The 20,948-nt window shown below is 42.6% G+C and overlaps 1 protein-coding gene across 4 annotated transcripts in view; it reads right to left on the reverse strand.

The window, feature by feature from the left end:
- The window catches only part of RGS7 (regulator of G protein signaling 7), a 454,835-nt gene extending 438,022 nt beyond the window's left edge, over positions 1-16,813 (reverse strand). For 2 of the 4 annotated variants that reach the window (XM_030556981.1, XM_030556980.1), the window contains exons 1-2: positions 16,566-16,813; positions 15,532-15,658 (exon numbers count right to left, since the gene is read on the reverse strand). In XM_030556981.1, coding sequence (XP_030412841.1) covers positions 15,532-15,609 — 78 coding nt within the window. In that variant the 5' untranslated portion in view covers positions 15,610-15,658; positions 16,566-16,813. The remainder of the gene's footprint in view (positions 1-15,531; positions 15,659-16,565) is intronic. The other 2 variants (XM_030556983.1, XM_030556982.1) reach the window with 1 other exon arrangement.
- Between the last annotated feature and the right edge of the window lie 4,135 nt (positions 16,814-20,948).

Raw genomic sequence — 20,948 nt, forward strand, 5'->3', positions numbered from 1 at the left:
AAATTGCTGAGGGTCTCGGCGGACCACTTAATGATCTTTCTCAAATGTTGTTTGTACTGCTAACTAATGATTGTAAAGCACTTTGGATAAAAGGACTATATATTAAAAAAAACCCTTAATAAACATTTTTTGTTCTACAAATAAAAGCACACAACTCATATTTTAATTGCTGAGTCTTACCTTTCTAATGCAAGGATGTGTCCTCTTTCCCCCACCACGGCAGCCCCTGAGCTGGGACTGGGAAGGATGGGGGGGGGTCTCTCCCTCTCTCTCCCACTGTAGCAGCCATAGAGCTGAGAGTGGGAAGCAGGGGGTCTCTGCCCAGCAGCCGCAGCCCTGGAGCTGGGGAAAGTCATCTCTTTCTCTGGCTACCAGAGCCCTGCACATCCCAAATTGCCCCCACCCCCTCTTCTCACCCCACTGCTCCCTCCTATCTACCCCCTATTCCCCACCCAAGGCCACCACTTCACCTTTTATGTGCATCTTCTCCAGGGTCAAGGCACCTAACTATTGGAGCCATGTCTGCCCAGTTCCACTAATTAGGTGGGTGGCCCTTCCTCTGCCACAAGTCAAACAATCTTCTGAAGAAGGAGGACATTTTAGCATACTATACCTTTAAATATATATGTACTGTAGTAGTTATTTTAAGTTTTGGGGATCTAAAGGCCAATCTGGGGATTTCAATATGCCATATTTGACCAGTGTGGTACACCAGGAAGGAAATGCACTCAACTGAGGGTTTATTCCTCTGAAATTAAAATAGAAACCCAGAATGGTTGAGTGACTGCCATGGATTCATTTTGACTTTGAGAAAGAGTCAGAAAAAATAAGGTCTCTACACTCTCACTCACCTGCTCTTATTAGTGATAGCTGGTATAGATGTAAACTCCAGAAAAATCCTGTATCTCAAGAAATAGTCAAAGAAAAATATTTGGATATTTTAGTCACTGAGAATTAACACAAACAAGAAATGATCTTTTGAAATACAAACAAGCCTGTACAGTACCATGGTAAGGGATACGATTTAATATGAGTCTCATTCACTTCTGTAGCGTCAGACTAGCTGCAGAGAATTTGGTTCATAAGAAAGATTGTAAACTATGCAAAAGATATCTCTTTATTGTGCACACGTTACAGCCAAAGAGAAAGAACTGAGGAGGAATTCTTATTGTGAAGACCTGCAGAAGGAATATCAATGAAAAAAATACCTCAAATTTGTGCTAAATAATTGCAATCTTGCATTTGTGTAGTGCCTTTCATCCTGCATATCCCGAAGTGTTTTAGAAACAAGGCAACGCTTATAGATAACTTCATCTATGGGATGAAACACAGCACTTATTTAGCAGATTGTCACAATATTGTACTAACACTTCAGCCAAGCAATACAGGCTTCTTCACATTGGAAACTACAAAGAGAATATAGGGAGACTGCAGATCAGGTAATTTTATGCTATTTAGCCAGGACACCGATATTAACACCTTTCCTCTCATGAAATTAATAACCAAAATGTAATCTGGACTTCAATTTTATTATCTTTAGCAGAGTCCGTCCTAATATCTTGCTGAGATGTTTCATACTCAGTGGGAAGAACACCACCTAGTGAGTCACCAGCAGTACTTCCAGCAGCACCTATGTGTTCCTTTGAGGGCACTTATTCAAATATTGGCCCAGCATAACCCTTCTTGCCTTGTGAGATTTGACAGAAGAAGAGCATATGGTAGTATAACCAGAGGCCACAAAAAATTCTGTACCACGAATCTGAAATTATCACAATATGATGAAACACGAACTCATCAGGAATCACAAGTGAGGAAAAGCACTGTACCACAATGCCCTTTCCCTGTACATACTTAGTGCCCTTTAACTTACTGAGGGTCATGCACACTTATCAAGAATACCATAACAGATGCAGTGATCTGATTAAGAAAACAGAAGATACTTCACAAAATGCCAAGGCAACTCACAACCTACCTGATTAAAAAAAAACTAGCTGAAAATAAAAGTGAAATTCATGAGTACATTAAATCTATCTAGTTGAAGGGGATAGGGGAAACACATGAAAAGAGACAAGCAGCACACATTGTCAGTACACAACCAATCAACTCTGCCATCTTCTGCATTTATCTTCATTTGGATCAATCACCTTCCATAGCTGAGATATTTTCAAAAGGCAAACCTTGAACTTTGGTATAAAATAATCAGTCCCAGTCTGGCACGCTCATTGTAAAGTCACTTTGTGGTGTAGGAATAGGACCTTAGTGTAAATAAGAATCAAACCCTTTATTTCCTAAGCTACGTCAAGTCATGCATCAATGTTTTGGAGGGGTAAAAAAGAACAATTGTTTGAGCTTTGGTGATCCTAGATGTTAAGACTTCAGGTATAGTACATCTGCAACATTTTCATGAAATGGAGGTATACAAGCGACTGACTTCATCTGCAGGACAATTTAGGATGCATATACACAAATATGGCTATGTTCTGTTCATCTGAATAAATATCACAGTGAGGAATACGTGCAACATTAATATGAGAAGCACACAACTATGACTGTTAACAGACAGTCGAGATACACTTTAGAACCAGTTTTGAAAGTCCTTAAGTGATGGAATTAGCAACTCAGAGCAAAGACAACATACCAATTCCTTTGTGGTAAATTACTCTTGCAAATTTGAATCACAAGTGTCTTAGGAGCAGAAGAAGCTGTTTGAACTCTGAAAAGAACGTTGGCTTTAAAATATGAAAAAAATATTCCTGTGCTGCAGTTCTGTGAGGCACAAGGGATGTTGGTGTGATGGGTTCCCCCTAGGGTGACACCTGGAACTGGAGTACCCGAGCCCACCTGACCCACCAGCCTGGGCTCCCTTTACACTGTACTTCTGTGACAGGCTCTCAATCTCCCTCCAGCACACATACAGGTAGGGACACACCCAACTATAGCTATACACCGATGCTGAGATCAGCTCTGAATGGGAAGGCACAGCTAAGAAACTGCCGAGTTACTCAAGTACACACACCCCTTTGAACGGTAAGCCCAAAATTATACCATCTTGCATTGCACAGCAAACTGTACAGCATAAGCTCATGATATTCACTCCCTCCCTCAACGTGGAGAAGAATATACACAGCTTTCTACCCCAATGACTCCTGTACACATAGGTTTTAGACAAAGCAATAATAAATTTATTAACTACAAGAAGATAGATTAAGTGATTATAAAGGATAGCAAACAGATCAAAGCAGATTATTTAGCAAATAAAACAAAAATGCAATCTACGCTTAATACAGGCAAGTCTCATCTTACACGCATTTAACATGTGTGAATTCAGCTCTGCGTGGTCGGCAAAAAACAAAACAAAAACAACAATTTTAATACTGTGCCTGTAGTGCCCACCATTACACTCAATGTAATTTTGATTATATGTGATTTTTGCTTTACACGCTAACAGTAGAACATAACCCCAGCGTAAGATGAGACTCGCTTGTATATTAAATAAATCGGATATGAGCAGGGCCAGTGCTTCCATTTAGGTGACCTAGGCAGTCACCTAGGGCGCCAGGATTTGGGAGGGCGGCATTTTGCAACCCTCAGCGGTGGGGGGTCCTTCCACGCTCTGGGTCATCGGCAGCAATTCTGTGGTGGGTCCTTCACTCGCTCCGGGACCCACAACCGAAGTGCCCGGAAGACCGGGAGCACAGAAGGACCCCCCGCCCCCCGCCGCAGAATTGCCGCCAATGACCAGGAGGCAGAAGGACCCCAGCCTAGGGTGCCAAAAACCCTGGCGCCGCTCCTGGATATGAGTAACAAATTCTCACCCTAATTGTTGGTTTAGGCTTTTGGCAGAGATTCTTGAGGGAAAACTGCACTTGCTTGCAGCTTAAAACCCCACGTATTCTTTTCCCGGCTAGAAATCTGGGTTCAGCCCTTCTCCTCAGTTCAGTCTTTGTTTCTCAGGTGTTTCCAAGCATCGCCTTTGGGCAGGGAGTCAGTGAAGACCCATGATGGCACTCCGCTGCCTGAAATAGCTTTTGCATATGGCGGAAATTCTTTGTTTCCAACTTTAGTTCTCACATCTTTCAGTAAAAAAACACTGGTATTCTATGATGGAGTCCAGTACCAGGTGACTTGGTCACATGCCTCTGTAGGGCCATAGCAGCCATGAGTCAGAAGCGGTTTGTACTGTCCTCAGGAAGGTTCCCTGGTGGGAGATGAACATCTTCTAAGACCTATTGTTCTCCCTAATGGGCCTTCCCAACCAGCCTTCTAGACTGATTGCATTCTGCCTAGTGGGAGTTCCCCAGGTGTAAACATATTTGTAATACAGATATATAGTCAATATTCCTAACTTCAGATACAAAAGTGATACATGCATACAAATAGGATAATTTCATATTCAGTAAGTCATAACCTTTTCAATTATATCTCACATCATCTATCTTGCATAAAATACATCATAATTACACCATAATCATATCATAACAATCTCTCTATGAAGATTATGGGGTGTAATGTCACTGTTGGCATTAGTGCAGATCAGTACTTAACTTGATCCAGGGCACCTCCGGGCTTGCTGCATCACTTATGAATGCAAAAAAATTGCTTGAGCCCCAGCACCTAATTGCTTCAGCACCTAGCACCTTTTTCATTACAAATTAAGGAGTGGTACAGATAAAGAGTATTATGTTGCTTTTTCCTGTTGCACATGTGTGGGAGAAAGGCATCCAGCTCTCCTGGAAACCAAAATGAAGCATTACCCAAAGTGGAAATGTATATGACCTTGCTCTGTTCTTCAAGACACAGGAGCCAAGATCTGAGCATCTAGTTTAACTCAGTTAAATACAAAGGATCCCATTGGTTGTTTAATAATAGAGGCGTTGCATGATTTTTCAAAGGTGCTGAGCACCTCTTGTTTCCATTTGACTTCAATGGGTATTGTGGTTGCTTGGCAACTCTGAAAACACACACACACACACACACACACACACACACACACACACACACACACACACACACACAGAGGCAAGAAATTTCAAATCTTGTAATCTAGTGCGTGTGTGTGAGCGGGTGGGTGAGTTTTATTGCTCAGAGCACTTTAATTGTTTCAAATTAAATTAGTGCATTCATAATAACTTAGTATTTTTCTAGTGCTTCATATGCTCCAAACACTGTATAGATATTAACCAAGGAATTCTCATAACACCCTTGTGAGATAGGTGGATTAGGAGCATAATTAAACACTTTTACAGATGAGGAAGCCAAGACAAAAAGGCAAAATAATTCGTTATGTGCCACACAGTAAGTCAGTGGCATGTCCAGGATTGGAATGGAGAACACCTCGTGACTCCTGATCTCATGCTCATTCCTCCAGACCACACTGCCTTTATGTACCTGTATGACAAAACTTGTGGAAAATTACTAAAAATCAGGGGTTTTATAGCACAGCCACCCAATCTTGTATTTCCTGCACTATTTTCCCCTCTTTACAGAAGGAACAGGGCCAGGGTTTTAAAAAAATAGACAAAATAGAAGGGTTTTTTTTGTTTTGTTTTTTAAACAGCTTCAGAGGAAGCCTAGTTTTGAATCTTGTTTTTAAATTGTAAATTCATATTCTAATTACTGACATCCATTCCATTTCAAATGCATGTGGGTCGCTTCTAATTACAAATCAAGAGGTGCCATGAGTTTGGCCCATGTGAAAGACACACTGCATTCTATCTTGGCAATTCCTAGGAGTTTGGGTGAATAAGAAGCAATAAAATGAATCATTTTTATGAACTATTTCAAGTCCCTGTCTGTCAAAGGACATGAGCTAAATCATTTATTCATTCTGATAATACAGTATATCAAAGAAAAATCTATACAATGGAAGAATATATGAGAGATTTTCCCACAGAAGTCACAAAACCTAATCTTCCAGAATGGAATCTCCAAGCACCAGGAATTTCAGATTTGTTTTAACAGCCATGAACATAATTTACAGTGGAGAAAAAAAATACAATCAGGAGGAGATGTACTATGTGGAAGACAAACTGCAATAGCATTGAACAATATCATCATTCCAAGGGATATTAATTGTCTGAGATGGAGATTTTATTATCTAGACAAAAAGCACAAAAAAGCAAACATTTATTTTCATGATTATTAAATTAAGGCTAATTATACATCATTAACAATCAGCATGCAAGAAAACTGGGTTTTGCCAGGCTAATATTCCAAGTACCAAAAAAAGAAAAAAAAATACAATCCAGACTTCAATTAACTGAGGTCACATTGCTTATTCAAATATCTGATCAAATAAGGATTTAAATAAACCTAATAAAATGAACACACAGTGAAACACACTAAACTAGAGTCCCCATCTTGCAAAGTGTGACAGGAAAGCAGACACTTCATATATACTGCAGGACTCCGCTGGCACAGGGGTACTCTTTGCAGGCTTGTGCCATAAAAGAAAGCAAGCATAAACATGCAGGTTATTAAAAAACAAAAAGAACAGAGGAATACATTTCCTTCTCGGGTAATATTTACTTTGGGTTAAATTGGACCCTCTCTGAGCTGAGTGTGGAGGTGTCCTCTCTGTGCTATGTGTCTTCCTCTGTAGTATCATTCCTTTCCCACCTGCATGCACACATACACCTTAGAACCAGTGGAGAGCTTGCCACAGGGGAGGCATTTTGAAAAGGGGTAGATCTGGGGGCATAGGTGAAAAGAAGTGGCCAAAACCAAGGGAAGAGATAGCAATGGTATAGAGAAGTTCCCACTCTACCTGTGGTACTTATGTGGCTGCATCACTGTAGTATCGGAGCACCTCACAATGTCTAACCTATTTCTCCTCATAGCCCCTCTGAGGTAAAGCAGTGCTATTATCCCCATTATACAGATAGGGCACTGTGGCACAAAGACTAAAGGCCAGATTTTCAAACATATTTAGGCACTTAGTGGGATTTTCAAAAGTGCCTGGAAGGTTAGGTGCATCTTTGGGTGCCTAAAATGCTTTGAAATTCTGTCTTTAAGGCACTGGCCTGATATCATACAGGAAGTCCATGGGAGGAGTAGAACCCAGATCATTCAGCGCTAGATCTCTATCCAGCAGGCCAACCTATCACTCTGCTACATGCTGGAAGAAAAAAGGATCTGATAGCAAAACCAAGGCAGATAGCTCTGAGGCTCCAGCAAACAGTCCCAGGAAGTTGGGATGGAGGTCCTGGTTGACAGTACGAAATGAAGCACAGAAGTCAGGAAGCATGGAGGATGAGAGTCAAACAAGAGGCGATTACTTAATTCCCACTTCTGCCCCAAACTGTTCTGTAGAAAAATGGCTGCTGTGCAATTTTACATTTTAACTGAAAACCATTTTGTTTTGCCATATTTTGTTCTGAGTTCTAGAAAAGGAAGGAATCAGAAAGTGTTATACAAGTATCAGATGTGTTTATGCCTCAAATTCTTAGGGTTTCAGCTGTATCGAGGCCAATTCCCGAACAAAGAACAGAAATTGTATTCACAGAGTCCATGAAGTTGACAATTATTGTCATGATTTTGTATTATTCACTGGGCACCATCTGTGTGCTCAGCACTGTTCAGAATATGTAGTCCCCGAGCCAATGCATATAAGATTTGTAACTATCGATAAGATAGCTAAGGTATTTAAGTCTGAAATATATAGTTACTGACCACATGTTATCACATGTTCACTGTGATGTTAATATCTATGAATGGAGGTGCTGATGGCAATAGAAATTTTACTGGATTAAGGACTAGAAGATTAGGCCCTCCAAGAGGAAGAGCTTCCCAGAGATCCTGTGGCTGTTTATTTTCCTTTCCTGCTTGCAGTGGCCCTGATATACCTCAGAAGTCTCAATATTTTTCTCAACTTTAAAATGGAATTTTCTTGGTATTTGGGTTTAAACATTCTCCTGTGAGAACTGCCACTCAATCACTGTGGTGTTGTGTTTAAGAGCTTTCTCGAAAGTAACTAGCCTTTAAATAGAAGTAAAAAGCAGTGTTGCCAACTCTCCTGATTTTATCATGAATCTCATGATAATTGTTTTCCTTAAAGCCCCAGCTACTGGAATGAAGTGGATATGTGATGATTTCAACCTTGATTCTTAAAGAAAAATGAAGTTTCTAGCCTTGTGACTATGGAGAAAGCTTCAAAATGTGATCCAGTGCACTCTAAAAGCTCAAAAAGCAGAAGGCAAATAAAAAGGACACAGAATCTCTTATTTTTACTTAATCTCATGATTTTAAAGCCAAACTCATGATTGTTGGAGAGCCTGATTCATGATTTTTGAACATTTGGGGTTGGTAATACCGTGAAAGTGACTTGAGGGTATATTTTTTTGTGAACTTTGAATTTGCAGTCTTGCAGCCATCCTCTTTTGCTTTGCTTGAAATCCCTCAATTTTTATATCATATGGCATATATTGAACCTTGGCATTTCAAAAAACATGTTATAAATTTAAAATCATAATAAAAAAGTGACTATACTACACGTCACTATCAATAGAATGGTTGTTTCCATAGAAACTAATGTAGAATGCTTCAAAAGGGAAAGAGCAGAGAGACTGAAAGTGACAATGTACAATCCACACAGGCATATACAGTATTAAACTGCATGTACCTGATATAAGAAAGAAGCAACATGGTTGCACGGCATGCTGTAACATTTTTCTGCTTGTTTCAGCCACTGGCAAGTAATGTTGTAATTTCAAGCTTACACCACTGTGGGGGAGGGGATGATGCCTATCACCTGGTGGCATTAGGTTTCCCTTCTCCCTGCCCAGCAAGGACTATCAGCTAACAGAACCACCACACTTAATTTTGGGGCCCAACATACAAGCAGGACCTTTCCTTATAGGAGTGTCATAGGGTCCACTCACCTCTAGAGGACAGTTTCCTGGTTGTTCTGGGGATTAGCTGGTTCCAGGTGTAACACCCTCTTCCGTCAGTTCCTTGCCCTATAGACTCTCTATCTTCATGACTCAGCCCTCCAGACATGTCATTATAGTCCTCCCCTTCTGGGCTATCAAAGTCCCTCTATACAAAAACAGTAATCTTGCCTTCACTGCCCAGACCATGCCACACCTCCAGTGTCTGGTAGAGGACAGACCCACGTTCCTCTACTCCAGGTTCCAGTCCAGGAATCTGGCCTGCTTTCTGGTAGACCATGTTGCCCTTCTCCAGGATTCCTTCCTACTTCTCAACTCTTCTGGCTCCGCCCATCTCTGGGTTTACCAGCCCAAACTCCTCCTCCCTAGGGGGACCTACAGGCTACCTATCACTATGAGACTACAGTTTAAAGGAAGAAAGCCAGCTAATACCTCAATGCAGCCAGCAGAAATTTCTTCCACCTGTTGAAGACAGAAGAAATGGAGTCTTACTATACTACTGGATTACTAGCTGCATTAGTGACATAGCTACAAGCCTTTTTTTCCCTGTCTCCACCTCCTGGAAGGAAGTATACATTATGGTGACATCACCAGTAGTACATAAAGAAAAGAATAAGTTAACCCTACTCATAGACCTGCAGGCACCCCCATTCAAATCCTCCCACTGTCATCAGAAACATCTTGAGTTTGTATACATATGTCAGCTATGGCTCTAAAGTTACAAGGAATTCATAGTGAAAAAAATAAATTACAGAAACAGTGGGGGGGGGAAATCAGCTTTTATTTTGTACCCAAACTATTTTCAGTAGCTCAGCTTTAGTGTGCTTGTAGCAATATTACCTTCCGCTGTGATCACATTGTCATCTGACCAAGAAGAGAGAGTTCAGCTAAGGGCCCAGTTAATACTTTCATGGATCCTGCAGTCTCTATAAATTCAACAATAAGAGTACCAGTTACTCAGTCACGATGAGAGTTACCCACAGTACCTCAGTCTTTCTTGGTACTTGCATCTTCCATTAAAGTATTAACTGGGCCTCCAGACCTTTTGCATGGTCAGATATAATGTGATCACAACTGATGGTGATACTGCCACATGCAAATTAAAAATGAGCCACTGAAAATTGGAAATAGTTACTATGCATACAAAAAGGCCAATTATTTCAGTTTCTGTAACTTATTTTTGTACCAAGGATTCCCTATAATAATTTTAAAGCCATATATGTTCACCAGTGTCACCTAACTCAGGTCTATGAGTAGGTCTAATTTATATTTTCCTTTATGTAACAATTGTGGTCCCACCATAATGTAGACATATTCAGAAGTACACAGTGCCAGACTAATTCTTTTCCTATTGAAGTCAATGGTAAGTCTCCCATAGGCTATTGCTTAACATTTTTAAAATTCCAGTCGTCATGTTCTTCCCAAATATGAAGACTGCAGTCAGGCTAACTTCCACCAGGTAACTTTTTCCCTAAAATGAATACTTGAGAATACCCACATATTACCAATACAATTTTATTTGACTTCCACTTCAAATAGCCAATTTATTTTGGAGGAGGCCCTTTGAGAGGGGAAGGGGGAAAACTTAAGAGAGTTATCACCATTTCCACAGCTTACAGTGTAAAAGAACAATTGTAATAGGAATGGCAAGACATCATTCCTGTAAATATCACACTTCTATGAGTAATGTCAAATTACAGTGGACTGGCAAATAAACTTATAATACAAGTCTAGCAAGTAGGACCTTTGATTATTGGAACAGAAATAGAACCAAGAATGTTAGCCTCAAACACTATGAAAATACGATCACCTCGATCAAAAACTATTTTAATATTTAGGGCAGGGAGAGAGGTGGTGACTCAAAGTCTCAGTCAACAAGAATATAATTAATTACTCCAATGAAGGTAGTCTTGATATCACAAAAAAGGACAAAACTGGATTGGAATATCTTAAACAGGTGATAAAAAAGCAAGTAAACTTGTAAATTAGAGTTCATAATCCCCCAAAGGGGGATTCAACTTGTTGAATTTAGAATCATTTAAAACAGAATATCAGAGTGATCGGTTAGAATCCCATGGCTTTTTTCAACTCAAGGAAATACAGCATAGGGTAGTGGTTCTAAAAATTAGAAGTTTTCCCCAACAATAAATTCTCTCCTCTCCATGTCAAATTGAAGAAAGAAAACAACCTCAAGTTCTGAAAACTTAAACTCATAAGATACAAGAAAAGCCAATATTAGTAGTTTTCTCTACAATCCAACTTCTACCCACAATTGCAAGTGTTGCTGAAATCAAAGATTTCTATATGATGTTCAAACACTAAAGGTGCCAGTGTTCTTACATCTTCTAATTCAGCTTTTAATTGCTGATGGATATAGACTCAGTAGGAAAGGAAATAAAAGTAATATTGTCAATATGTTCATATTTGCCTGAAGCTAATACCAGGAAACTTTAGGACTCTTCCTAAGGTATGTTGGCACCACCTATGTGTCATATTTCATTATTTTATAATGAGGCAGGCATCTAAGAACAGTAATGCAGGTGAAATTCTAGTAAAAGAAAAAAGTACAAGAGCTTTCTGAGGTGGCATGATACTGATATAAGGAACTATTTATCTGTGCAAGTGCCTTTTGCAATACAGATTTAAACAAGTCATTTATGAACTAAATATTTAACTCTAATATTTGATCTCGGTTTTCTACAAAAAAAATCATCTAAATGTGCAGTATACTTTCTGTGTATATGAACGTGGAACACTGGAAGAAATCTAGATTGTGTCATTTTATACTATTATGTTTTCTTCATCTTCCTTTTCTGGACAAACCAATCAGCTTTCTCCACTTCCTTATCTTGGTAACTAACCGGAAACTAACTATAGGTGAGAGATGAACTTGTTTACTATAATCTTTGTGGTTCTGTTTGGGCTTGGCATCTCTGAAAATTAACACTGGATCTATAAATCCCCTGACCTTTGAAAAAGGTCAGATCCAGACCTCAGAATTCAGACTCTCTCTATGATGAGCCAAACTTCAATAATGAATCCAAATATGCCTGAACTTCATAAAAATGCAGATTCAGATCAGATCTATGATCCAAACATTGTGACTCAGGACCATCTCAAATCATCCAAATTCTTCAAATTTTCTGGTCTTTTCGTGACTTGATTAGGCCAGGATTTAGGGAGACCTGGGTCGGGGCGGCTCTAGGTATTTTGCCGCCCCAAGCACAGCAGGCAGGCTGTCTTCAGTGGCTTGCCTGCGGGAGGTTCCCGGTCCCGCGGATTCGGCGGCATACCTGCGGGAGGTCCACCGAAGCCGTAGGACCAGCAGACCCTCTGCAGGCATGTCGCTGAAGGCAACCTGCCTGCCACCCTCGCGGCGACCAGCAAAGCACCCCCTGTGGCTTGCCGCCCCAAGCACATGCTTGGCATGCTGGTACCTGGATTCGCCCATGACCTGGGTTATGACTCTAGGCAGTCCAGACTGTATTTAATAAGACTGGAGCTAGAGAGACAGTGAGAACTACAAGGTTATGTTTGTGCTCAGCATTCTCAGTAAAGAATTTGCTTTGTATTCACTACAGGCAAGGCCTGTCTCTTGCCTATCACAAGAGATATTACATGTTTCCTCTTTTTCTCATGGGCACAGATATCAGATTGCCATCCCACACAATCATGCTGCATAAATATCATATTGAGACAAACAGTTAAACCCAATCACATTTAAGCCATGGCATTCAAAATGTAAGGAGATTTTCAATTATAAATATTCAATCATCCATGAGACAACCACCCCAAAAGTACATAACTTTTTCAAGTAACTTCTAATTCATTTTCTAATTGTTTTTTTTTAAAAGTACTTCATGAATTTGGCAGGTCTGTACTCTAGTTACTCAGCACAGTTCATTCATCCCTAATACAATGACAAAATGCAACAAAAAAAACTTACTAGTTATTGCAGCCTCTTCTTAGAAAATGGAGGAGCATTATGTTCTGAAATTGATTACAAAATTCCTGTGGTGTAGCAGCCATTATTAAACCATCAAGCCTCAAGGACAGCTGGTAATATCTGAAGTCAAATGTCTTATGCTTTAACAACCTCTTACCATACTCTAAACCCAGAAGTCTTCTACATTTGTTGATGGTAGTATCACATTTGCATCCTGTCATAAACACCTATGTACTGCTAAAATACATATGTCACCAGATCTTATTTTGTTTCCTGTTTCCTAGAACATTGCTTGGAAGTTTTCACCCAAGACTGTGCCACCTGTCAATACAATCTATAGTATGATAGGTCAAGAGGAATAGTTAAAGGAATCAAAGAAAGCAGGCATAGACCCATAGACTGTAAAGCCAGAAGGGACCATAATGATCATCCAGTCTGACATCCTCCACGTTGCAGGCCACAGAACCTCACCCACCCATTCCTGTAATAGATCCATAACCTTTGGCTGAGTTACTGAAGTCCTCAAATCATGATTTAAAGACTTACAGTTACAGAGAATTCACCATTTATAGTAGCATAAACCTTCAAGTGACCTGTACCCCACACTACAGAGGAAGGTGAAAACCCCACAGGGTCTCTGCCAATCTGACCCAGGGGAAAATTCTCTCCTAATCTCAAAAATAACATGACAGATTATACTGCATAAGATTAAGATATGTGAAAAGTGCCCTACTATACAACTCTGTTGTAAAAAATGCCATAGAAAAACTAGGTAAATAAACATAGTATTTGTATTTTCCTATACATGTTACATATGTCTGGAAGTTACACTTCAGCAAGAGATAGACATTTTTAAAAAAAGAAAAGAAAAGAATCAGTTTAGTGGGTTAAAAAAAAAGATGTATCTGAGTACAGCTCCTTTGGAACAACTGTGACACTCAAGAAGTCCTTTTAATATCTCCTATGCAATAGTTCTACCATCCATTATACAGCTGAAATATTACAATGAAACTTATTCATATTATATATATATAAAATGAAATACTATGTTTTTGAGGGAACTGAATCAAACAAGTAGGTGCAATAATTTTTTAGGAAATATAATATGATGATAATCATTCTGCCCATGTTTGTTTACTATATAAATATACATAAGCACATAGACAATTTTTGTACACAATTGTAATGTTAATGGACAGGTGGTCCAATGACATTATGCACGTGCAAAGTTTTCCAAACTTTTGTGCATCAAATTCCTAAAATTATATTTAGTCACATAAACAAAAGTAGCCTGATTTTCAGAGGTGCTGGCATTACCAAATCCCACTGAAGTCAGCAGTATCTTTCAAAATGAGAAGGCATGAACTATACATCAATTTGTGACTAACAAAATATTTATAATCTCTGGAAAGAACAGTCTATTACCACAATATCTGACATCAATTACTCTCACTATTGAAGAAGCACTGACAATTAATCTGAGAATGTTTTTAATTTCAGTCAATGTGGAGGGGGGAAGAGAGAGAGAGTCAACTCCTAGACAAAAATAAGAGTTGATTTTTCTATTTTAAAAATCCACAAACTAATTACAACTCCCAAAATTCTAGGAGTAAAAAGGTAGTTAAAACATTCCACATCCAAGGTTGTGTGAAAGATTCTCTTTCACCACTACCACAATTTAAGAATTTTCTCATTTAAATTATAATTTAGTTGTATTTATTTAAAGAAGCCAAATTCAAAGGTAAAGACAGATTATGTTTAAACTAAGGAGATAAAGTTATCTCAAATTTCCCAAAGCAACCATTCTAATTGAAGTTCAGTAGCCAAATAAATCCCATTATTTAGGTCAATGTCTGGGAGTTTGTTTACTGATGTTGTGTTAAAACATTTATCATGTTGGGAAATCTATTTGCAGAGAGAATCCTTGGAATACACATTTAAAAATGCTATTGATTGCAAAACAAAAAAAATCTACACAATTATTTTCCTCATACCACATGTGCAATTAACACTTTAATTGCATTGTAAACAATTGACTACTTAACCATAAAACATTTGTTATTTGAAAACTAACATATGAAATATGTAATATTTTTACTCATTTTACAATCAAATCATTTTAAAAGGGAATAGTCTAACTCAATCATAAAATGTTTTATCATCACATAGCTGTACCCAGCACGTGGAAAGAGCAAGTGAAATAAATTAATATTGCAGCACTGCCATCTGACACATAAAATGAACCGAACATGAATGAATGTTTAAAAGTATACATTATAGAATAAACGTTCTTGAACACTTTGCAAAGTTATCTGTGCATATGTATATGTGTTTTAAAACTGAAAGAAAGAGATTAGGTAATTTCTTAAAATAAAAGACAACAGATAAACGGATTGGGATATTGAGCTAATATTTCACACGCTCATACTGTTGCTATTTAAGTAGTGGAAAGTAGACATCATCTACTAAATATTCCAACAGTAAAGCACGGATCTCTCTGATGCTCTGAAATCATGTTGTTGCACTCCTACGAATGGAACATCAGAGCAGCAGCTTGTATCAAGACAAGTGGAGGCAAAATGTTAAAATAGTTACATTTTCCTGGGGGGGGGGGAGTAGGGGGGAGGAGAAACCAGGAGAGAAAGTTTCCTAATGCCATTTGCTCAACTGTTTCGGAGAAATTAAAAAGCCTCCTACCTTTCTGTATACCAGCATGTTTGGGGATTCATCAGCCACCCCGTTGCTGCTTTGCCCATAATTATTTCCTTGCGCCATGTCCCAATGCTACGATCCGCTGACAAATGTTGCGCTGAGCAATTTGCCACTGTGAAGGGTGAGTGATCAGTGAGATACAGCTGCAGCAGGTCTCCTTCCCCCTACTGACGGTGATTAACAGAGCGGACTTTCTCCCAACACGTTACCATCATCAGTTTCTCCGCCCGATATCTACACTGGGGCAAAGCAGCTAATTCCCCGTTTACTGCCATTACCCCCTTGCGCCGGTAAATAATGAATGAGTGTAACGTACTAACCTAGTTTCGACTTTAATGAATTGCCACTTCACACCGCTGAGCACACTAGGGTAGAGGCATCTCCCTACAAAATGCTCCCCCCACACACGCGCCCCCACTGAATACTGGACACCACATCTTTCTGCTCGTCCTTTAAAGGGCTGTGACCGCGTGTCAGGAACTGCCAATTAGCCGGCTGCCTTCCCAGCTGTTCAGCTCGCGGTTCATCCTGCACCCCGCACCCCAGCAGCCGCCCGGAGGCATCTCCAGCTACAGCACTTCCCCGGCCCGTGTGCGCTCACCCACCTGCACAAAGAGCCGCGCCAGCTTTTCGGGGGTGGGGGGGAAGCCCCCCGGCACCACACGATGCCGGCTCCATCCCCTCCTCCCCCACTCCACGGGCAGAGCGCGCCGGCGGCTGCAGAGCCTCAGCCAGGCTCCGAGCAGCCCGCCTGACAACCCGCTGCGGGAGGGCGGGGGCTGGGTTCACTCCGATCCCCAGCCAGCCCCGCTCTCCCCCGGCCCGGCAGCTCCAGCCCCGCGGCACGTTTGGGCTGGCGCTGCCGGCGGCTCTGCCCTGCTTTGGAAGCCCGCGCCTGGGCTTTCAGCACCGCGGACAGCAACCCCGGAAGCCCTCAGCCCCCAGCTCGCCGGCGGCACCCCACCCGCGCCGCTCCGGGGGAGGGTGAACTCCTCCCGCTCCCCGCCCTGCCTATTTACCTCTCCGGGCCAAGGTCACTGGCTGCACGGCGGCAGCGGCTCTTCTCCTCCGGGCGCGCGCCTCGCGGTCCTTGTCAGCCGGCAGCGGAGGGAGGGACGCGAGGATCGGTCATCACACAAACAATGTGCACCCGGACTGCTTCCGCCTGCTGCTGCTGCTGCTGCCGCCGCGGAGGCTGCGACTCCCCCTAAGCCTTGCACAAGCGGCCGCGGCTCCCCTCCCTGGAACGGAGCTGCCTCGTCACGTGAGGAAATGGAACGTCAAAGGTGCTGCTGCTGCAGCGCCAGGCGGCTCACAAACCCGCCTGCTCTCTGGCTGCTTCTGCTCTCAGCTCTCTCTACCCCCACGGGAAGCAGCCAAGGAGCTGCAGCTGCCTGCAGGTTTGGCAGCAAGTTGTCAACGAGATTAGGCAACGCGGGAGGACTGGCCAAGAATAGAATATGGGCTAATGGGATGGATGATGGGGGGACAGCAGTGGGGAGAAAGTGTCACATCCTGACATAACCTTATTCCCAGATTCTGGACTTTAGCGTCCAAAATTTGGGGGTTAGCATGAAAACCTCCAAGCTTAGTTACCAGCTTGGACCTGGTACTGCTGCCACCACCCAAAAAATTAGAGTGTTTTGGGGCACTCTGGTCCCCCTGAAAAACCTTCCCTGGGGACCACAAGACCCAAATCCCTTGAGTCTCACAACAAAGGGAAATAATCCTGATTCCCTTCCCCCCTCCAGGTGCTCCTGGAGAGATACCCAGACACAAGCTCTGTGAAACTACGCAGAGTGATTCCCCCTCTCCGTTCCCAATCCTGGAACAAAAGCACTTTCCTCTTCACCCAGAGGAAATGCCAAATCAGGCTAGCAATCCAACACACAGCTCTCCCCTGATTTCTTCCTCCCACCAATTCCCTGGTGAGTACAGACTTAATTTCCCTGAAGTAAAGAAAAACTCCAACAGGTCTTAAAAGAAAGCTTTATATAAAAAAGAAAGAAAAAATACAAATGCTCTCTCTGTATTAAGATGATACAACACAGGGTCAATTGCTTAAAAGAATATTGAATAAACAGCCTTATTCAAAAAGAATACAAATCAAAGCCCTCCAGCACTTACATTCATGCAAATACCAAAGAAAAGAAACCATAGAACTTACTATCTGATCTCTTTGTCCTTACACTTAGAAACAGAAGACTAGAAAATAGAACTACTTCTCCAAAGCTCAGAGACAGCAGGCAAGCAGACAAAAGACTCAGAGACACACTTCCCTCCACCCAAAGTTGAAAAAATCCAGTTTCCTGATTGGTTCTCTGGTCAGGTGTTTCAGGTGAAAGAGACATTAACCCTTAGCTATCTGTTTATGACACGCCCCCCAAATTGCAGACAGTGGGGAAGCTCACTGGCGGCAATTTCCTTCTAGAACTTGAAAATAAACAGATTAATACAACACATGCACCGTTACATATACTACTAAGTATATAACTAACAGACTTTTACATTTTAAGAACACTTTTTAACTACTGGATTCTGGGAAACTCTCACGGGAGAGTGCATCAGCAACTTTGTTAGAAGCTCCTGTGATGTGTTGAATTTGAAAATCAAAATCTTGGAGAGCTAAACTCCAACGAAGAAGTTTCTTGTTGTTCCCCTTGGCAGTATGAAGCCACTTTAGTGCAGCATGGTCAGTTTGTAGTTGGAACCGCCGTCCCCAAACATATGGGCGTAGCTTTTGCAGGGCGTACACAATGGCATAGCATTCCTTTTCACTGACTGACCAGTGACTTTCCCTCTCAGACAGTTTCTTGCTGAGAAACACGACAGGATGGAAGTTGTGATCTGTTGCTTCCTGCATGAGCACTGCTCCTATACCACGCTCAGATGCATCTGTGGTTACTAGGAATGGCTTGTTAAAGTCCGGGGCCCTGAGCACAGGGTCAGACATGAGCATCGCCTTAAGCTGGGTAAAGGCCTCTTGACACTCATTAGTCCACTTAACGGCAGTTGGCTGGGTTTTTTTGGTTAGGTCGGTTAATGGGGCAGCGATTTGGCTGTAGTGTGGTACAAATCGCCTGTAGTATCCGGCCAAGCCTAAGAAGGATTGGACCTGTTTCTTTGACCTTGGGACAGGCCACTTTTGGATAGCATCCACCTTGGCCTGTAGGGGGTTTATGGTTCCTCGACCCACCTGGTGCCCCAGGTAAGTCACTCTGTTTTGGCCTATTTGACACTTTTTGGCCTTAACAGTTAGTCCTGCCTGCCTGATGCGCTCAAAGACCTTTTCCAGGTGGAGTAGGTGTTCGGGCCAGGAGTCTGAAAAAATGGCCACATCATTGAGGTAGGCAACTGCGAATTCTCCCAGTCCAGCTAGTAGACCATCTACCAGCCTCTGGAAGGTGGCGGGTGCATTTCGAAGGCCGAAAGGAAGGACATTGAATTCATACACCCCCGCATGGGTGACGAATGCTGACCTCTCCTTGGCAGGTTCATCTAGCGGTACTTGCCAGTACCCTTTGGTTAAGTCTATTGTAGAGATGAACTGGGCACGTCCCAACTTTTCCAATAGCTCATCAGTGCGTGGCATTGGATAGTTGTCCGGACGAGTTACCGCATTTAGCTTACGGTAGTCCACGCAGAAGCGTGGCATGTCTGTCATACCAGGCCTTTTGCTCTTCTTGAGCATCCTTTAGGTTCTCTCTAGCAAGGGCTAAAGAGTGTCGGAGGGTGCTTTGTAGGTTGCTTACAAAGTCCAGAATGTTAGTTCCTGGAGAAGGCGTAAACCCCTCCCATTGCTGCTTCACCAACTGTAATGGCCCCTTAACCTCGTGACCATACACAAGTTCAAATGGTGAAAACCCTAAACTGGGATGTGGTACAGCCCTGTAGGCAAACAGCAACTGCTGCAACACTAGGTCCCAATTATTGGAGAATTCGTTGATGAATTTTCTTATCATGGCCCCCAAAGTTCCATTGAACCTTTCCACCAGGCCATTGGTTTGATGGTGGTACGGGGTGGCAACCAAGTGATTCACCCCATGAGTTTCCCACAGTTTTTCCATGGTCCCTGCCAGGAAATTAGACCCTGAATCTGTAAGGATGTCAGAGGGCCAACCTACCCTGGCAAAGATGTCTGTTAGGGCCAGGCACACAGTGTTAGCCCTGGTGTTGCCTAGAGCTACTGCTTCTGGCCATCGGGTAGCAAAGTCCACTAAAGTCAGTACGTACTGCTTTCCTCTGGGCGTCTTTTTTGGGAAAGGGCCCAGAATATCCACAGCTACTCGCTGAAATGGGACCTCAATTATGGGGAGTGGCTGGAGAGGGGCCTTGACCTGGTCTTGAGGCTTTCCCACTCTTTGGCATACCTCACAAGACCGGACATACTTGGCAACGTCCTTGCCCATCCCCTCCCAGTGGAAGGACTTCCCCAACCGGTCCTTGGTTCTGTTCACCCCAGCATGGCCACTGGGATGATCATGGGCTAAGCTTAAGAGCTTCTCCCGGTACTTAGTTGGAACCACCAACTGTTTTTGCGGCTGCCATTCTTCCCGGTGTCCACCAGAAAGAATTTCCTTGTATAAAAGTCCTTGGTCTATAACAAACCGGGATCGATTAGAAGAGCTGAGAGGCGGTGGGGTGCTCCGTGCCGCCGCCCACGCTTTCTGAAGGCTGTCATCTGCTTCCTGCTCAGCCTGGAACTGTTCCCTTGAGGCTGGGGTCACCAGTTCTTCCTCAGACTGTGGACTTGGGCTTGGTCCCTCTGGAAGCGATGTAGGTGATGGGGTTGTTTCCGTTGCTGGTGAACCGCTCTCCGCTGGTGCACCTGAGGGTATTTCAGGCTCTGGCTGAGCCTTTTGGGTATGGCTGTCGTGCGCTTCTGCCAGTTCTGGCTCGCTGGCGCCCCCTGGCGTTGAGTTTGAAGATGTGGTTGCACTTGCTGGTGCTGGTTGTTGTTCCAGTTCCGGGCCTGGGACTGGAGATGCTGTGGCTGTTTCAGTGGTAGGCATGGAATTCGGGTCCACTACCTCTGTCTGGGTCTCTGGTAACACAGACGGGGCCTCTGTGGACGGCTCAGGAACAGGAATGGGTCTGGAAGCTTGCCTGGTTTGGCTACGGGTAACCATTCCCACTCTCTTGGCCCGCCTCACCTGGTTGGCCAAGTCTTCCCCCAGTAGCATGGGGATAGGATAATTGTTATAGACTGCAAAAGTCCACATTCCTGACCAGCCTTTGTACTGGACAGGCAGTTGAGCTGTAGGCAAGTCTACAGCTTGTGACATGAAGGGGTAAATTGTAACTTTGGCCTTTGGGTTGATGAATTTGGGGTCAACGAAGGATTGGTGGATAGCTGACACTTGTGCCCCCGTGTCTCTCCACGCAGTAACCTTCTTTCCGCC

Source organism: Gopherus evgoodei, chromosome 3, assembly GCF_007399415.2.
Source record: "Gopherus evgoodei ecotype Sinaloan lineage chromosome 3, rGopEvg1_v1.p, whole genome shotgun sequence".
Lineage (NCBI taxonomy): Eukaryota > Metazoa > Chordata > Testudines > Testudinidae > Gopherus > Gopherus evgoodei.